Source organism: Elephas maximus, chromosome 22, assembly GCF_024166365.1.
Source record: "Elephas maximus indicus isolate mEleMax1 chromosome 22, mEleMax1 primary haplotype, whole genome shotgun sequence".
NCBI lineage: Eukaryota > Metazoa > Chordata > Mammalia > Proboscidea > Elephantidae > Elephas > Elephas maximus.
Window position 1 is genome coordinate 23801879 of NC_064840.1, and position 4818 is coordinate 23806696.

The window sequence follows — 4818 nt, forward strand, 5'->3', positions numbered from 1 at the left end:
CAGGGTTCACCCATGCTGTAGCATGTGTCGGTACAAGCTAAGGGCCAAAGCCCCCATGATCTCCATTATCTTCATCTAAAAGATTGACACATCCTTCAACCCTGAACTGCCTGATTACTTCTTACTCTGTATCTATTTCCTCTGACTGGGAGGCTTCTGAGGAGCCTTGGTGGCATGGTGGTTAAAGCGCTTGGCTTCGAATAAAGAGGCCAGTGGTTTGAACCCACCAGCTGCTCCATGGAAGAAAGATGTGGCAACCTTGGAAACTCTATGGGGCAGTTCTAGTCTGTCCTATAGGGTCGCTGTGACTCTGAATCATTGACAGCAGTGGGTTTGGTTTAGTGTTGGGAGGCTTCTCCCCAGTTCTTCTGATATCTTGTTGCTTTTCAACACTCACCCATCAGTCAGTCCTCAGGCTCACAGAGAAGGCTTTGTTATTTGACACCTCCACCCCCAAGTAGAGTGACCAGCAACTCCAAGACCCAGTAACTCTCCAAGCTTCTCTTCTGTTGTTTTCATTGCACATCTCCTAAATCAACCTTCTTATTGATTTGCTGACTTGTATAGTGTCTACACCCCATACAAAGTTAAGTTCTTTGCCAGCAGAGAACTTTAATATTTTGTTTACCTCTGTATTCCCCAGGGTAAGAGCAGTTTCTGGTCACAGCAGGAAGTCAATAAGTATTTGTTGAGTTAAAGGAGTGAGTGAAAGCTCTGGGCTTAGCACCTTACACTTACCTTTTCCCTTGATTCTCTTAACATCTCAATGAGTGAACTGGAGTTGAAATAAAGCTGCAATGGCTTTAGTTCAAAGAAGTGGGATGGTTGAAACCAAATGGAAGGGGAATTTCAAATAAACAGCCCAGAAGGACAACTTCTTAAACCTTAAGGAGCTTCTCAAGGTAGCCTAAGCAACTTGCGTTTGTATCCCCAGCATTAAAACAACACTGGCACGCCGTAGAAGTTCAATCAGTGCCTGGGGATTTCACGAATGGTGGAGCCAAGTTGTATCCAGTAACAGTGATCACCACTGGACTATTCACAATGATGTTTCTTGTTTTACTAGTTTTCTGTAAACCACAGCATCCATTCAGCAAATGCACTGCCATGGCCACAGTACCCACTCCCTCTACTCATTCCCATCAGGTTGGCTGTGCCTTTTTTAAATTATTCGATATAAGGATCCCAAAAACAAAAATAAAAAAAACCAAACTCGTTGCCATGGAGCCAATTCTATAGAACTGCCCCATAGGGTTTCCAAGGAGCTGCTGGTGGATTAGAACTGCCAAACTTTTTGTTAGCAGCCGTAACTTTTAATCACATCGCCAAGGATTTGTCAACTTTATGTCTTCCCGCTGTAGAGTTTGTAACGTATCCTGCAAGATGGTGTGCACTTGAGCCACTTTCACTCTGTTGAGTTTCCCCGATCTGCTGTCATCCAAGTACATGACGCATTCAGCAGGGACAGGGTACTGCACACACTTCAGCTCCTTCAGCCCTGCTAACTGCTGAAGCACGTTCATGAGGCCTGACATAGAGATAAGGTTGTCACCCAAGACAAGGGACCAAAGGTGAGAGCAGCTGCATAGGGCAGGCAGGAGGGCTTTGAGTTGGAATTCCTCCAACTCACAGCTTCTCAAGTTCAGGTGCTGCAGAGTATCTGAGACCTTACCCAGGAGAACCTCCAGGGGCCCAGGAGCCATTTGAGACAAGTTATTGTTAGATAATACCAACTCCTTCAGGCAGGTGGCGTGAATGCTCAAGGATAAGTAGGCAATATCATTTTTAATAAGTCTACATCCAGTGACCACCAGACTCTCCAATAGTTTCTGCAGGCAACTGTGGAGAGACAAGGAAAGTTACTTCTTGGGAGTTGGGGCTAGAGCACAAAACACATTTGGGAAAGACCCAGGAATCTGGCTGGGGAAATTTGCATTGCCCCACCTCAGTCTAGATAGGAGAGGTTTGGAGTCAGACTCCCATACTGCTCAAAAACACAGTTTGGAATCAAACACACTCTTGTTGCCAACAGAGCCTCTCATATTTCAGAAAACGGTATTGGACATACTGACCTCTCTTAGTCTAATCTTTCTAATGAGCCATGTAAACACAATAACCACTCATGCTCCTCAAGTTGGTGTAGGAATTGATAAAATTTAGATGCAGGTCTTACATAATAAAGGCTGGGTTTATGAGTGCATTATAAAGAGTTTGGGAAGCTGCTTTCCCATGTTTCTGTTCACCCACTGGACAACTCCGAGGGCAAGTCTCCCAATTCCAGACCATGCCACAAAGAAGTCTGTGAGTCATAAATAAGAGAAACTAATTGACCAAATCAAATGGGACTAGAAGCTCTGGGGTACAATTACTTCACCTAAATATCACCCTCTGAATTTAGCATTCTTATTCACCCTTCTCTAAAGAAACCCATAAACTCCAGGAAGATGAGAACTTGACTGAATTTTTGAGGGTTTTCTCCCTCATTCTTAGCCCCATGCTATAAATGAACAAATGAATGAATGAATGCATAGTAGAGACACCTGCTTCAACTATCTTTCTCCTCTATAACAGTTAACAGCCACCAGATCCCTAGAGCTCCAGCCCTGGAACCTGAGTTCAGTGATTGCAGACACCAGGCTTATCTCAGTCCTGATATGGAATGATTGGAGGAATGTTGCAGTACCTTGGACTTTGTAATCCCAGAGAACTTTTCCGACACTCACCTGAGCATCTTACGTAGTTGCCCTGAGAGTGAGCTGAAGATCAGGTGGAGCTTCTTAAGGTGGCCCAAGCAACTCAGCACAGAGAAACAGTCAGCAAGGAAATTCCAGGGGAGGTCAGGAAGGATGAGGTTGCTCAGGCTGGTAATCTGTCCTACTTGGGTGAAGAACTGGAGTAAGTGTGACTGGAAGCTGATCATATACTTGTGCTGCAGCCTCAACTCTTCGGTGGACTCCAGTTCAAGTGTTCCCATGATCTCCACAAGGCTGCAGAATGGCACTTGGGTAATGACTAGTGTCTGACAATGGAGGCGAAGACAGCCATGGCTCTTCTTGACTCTGTAATATGTAAGAGGGGAGCCGAGACAGGTGGAAGCAACCGACCAAACCACATAACTTGAGGTCAGGGTTGATCTCCACCGGTTCTCCATCACACAAAGACTGCTCTCTGCTATTGAGTGTATGCTGGTCTGCCTCCAGCTTTTCCAACCTGTGAGTGATGAGGAACGGTGCAGTAGAGGTCTCAGAGCATTCCTCCCAGTTAGATATCTCATAGTCATGGGTAACATCCAGCACCTTCAGCTTCGATCTCCTGTGGGAAATACGTCAGTTGAGATGCTGACTTTTAGGACATTGCAATAGGGCTGTATGAGACCAGTAGCAGACCCTAGGAAGGGGCCTCTATTCAGTCACCAGCCCTGGCCTCCCCCATTTGTCATCCATTCTAAGTGGTACTCTTCCATCCACACCCACCACTCTCTCCCCTCCTACTATGTAGCCCAGGGATGGCACCACCAGGAGTGTAAACCTAACTCTGAATTACACCAGGTTCTCCTTTAAGGGACACAGTAATGGTCTTAAGGCCTTCCAGTGACTGAGATTGTGCCACAGGCAGATTTTAACACATCCTTGGGCCCTGCATCCCTGAATCCAGGTCCATCCCTCTCCCTGTGCCCCAAACAGCATCCCATGACTACCATTACCTGTGGCATGCAGTGTTGGCAGGAACGAGTTGCAGTCCATCTAGCACAGCTTCCAACAGATATTTTGACCGCTTTCTCATTGATCCCACATGGAGGCAGGGAAAGCGCCAGAGCTGTACCATGGCCTTCACAATCTTTCTGTGTCCCCCAGCTAAGGCTTTGGTGAAGAGTATTGGGAAGAGGCTGACAGGGAGTTCTTTCAGGACACGCACAGCTGAGTCCTCATCACTCAGCAGGCTCTGCACTGCAAGATCCAAGAGACTGCGAGGGTCTTGTCTACTCATCTTCACAGACCTGGTGCAAGGCAAAGTAAGTGTGTAGGGGATCCTGAGTGGACATTCACAGTGATCATCCTCCTTCTATTGTTGTAGGGCAATACAGGTCACCACCACCTTTCATAGTAGTCTTATCTGGTAGAGCACAGCTTGTAAAGTACTAATGTCCCCTTTGCAAATGTTACAACTCCTTTCCTTCTCATTCAGTGGGGCACATTCTTACTTACAGTATACCAAGAAGTTCCATAACAATTTAGGTATAAAACACTTTTCAATAAAGTCACCAAGATATGGCTCATCTCTTATGGGTTAAATAACATGAAAGCTAGAACTTTTGATATTCTTCTATAGATCCCTGAAGCTCTGTTCATTTCCTTTATCAGTCTTACTTCACTATCCTTCGCTGAAGGCTAGGGTAATTTGTTTTGATCTATCTTCAATACCACTCTGCTATTGAGAGCTACCAGTTAATATTTTTAAGTCGTGTGTTATATTTTTTCAATTGTAACATTTCAGTCTGATTCTTTTAAATATGTTATTTCTCTGCCGAAAATTTCTGTCTTTCCGTGCAATTCAAGAGTGTTGACTGTTCTCTCCTGGAGCAAGCTTATAATAACTGCTTTAGAGTCTTTTCTAATTCCAAAATTTGTATTATATTGGGATTGGTAAATGTTAACACTCTCCTCCCTTAAGAAGTGGTTTTAATTTCCTTATTCACTGCGTGTTGAATCATTTCAGACTGTATCTTGGACATTTGGAATATTATGATTGCTCCATCCATTCAAGTGGGCAGTGTGGCAGACAGTCTCCCCTGGTCCAATTCAGTCTTTTCTCTCTTAA

General features: G+C 44.9%; 1 protein-coding gene across 1 annotated transcript; it reads right to left on the minus strand.

Annotated features, from left to right (window-relative positions):
* Positions 1-1313: 1313 nt before the first annotated feature.
* LOC126065427 (melanoma antigen preferentially expressed in tumors-like) lies at positions 1314-3987 on the minus strand. Its single transcript, XM_049865461.1, has 4 exons — positions 3704-3987; positions 3105-3312; positions 2724-3019; positions 1314-1839 (listed from the first exon to the last, which is right to left on the minus strand). The coding sequence occupies exons 1-4, from the start codon at positions 3985-3987 to the stop codon at positions 1314-1316; spliced, it is 1314 nt and encodes a 437-aa protein (XP_049721418.1).
* Between the last annotated feature and the right edge of the window lie 831 nt (positions 3988-4818).

What these genes read in the sequence shown, in the direction of transcription:
- LOC126065427 (XM_049865461.1), bottom strand. Translation starts at nt 3,987, where the DNA reads ATGAGTAGACAAGACCCTCGCAGTCTCTTGGATCTTGCAGTGCAGAGC. An exon ending in ACCTCAAGTTATGTGGTTTG is followed by an intron (nt 3,020 to 3,104) that starts GTCGGTTGCTTC and finishes CTCCATTGTCAG; the next exon opens with ACACTAGTCATTACCCAAGT. An exon ending in CAACTACGTAAGATGCTCAG is followed by an intron (nt 1,840 to 2,723) that starts GTGAGTGTCGGA and finishes GTCTCTCCACAG; the next exon opens with TTGCCTGCAGAAACTATTGG.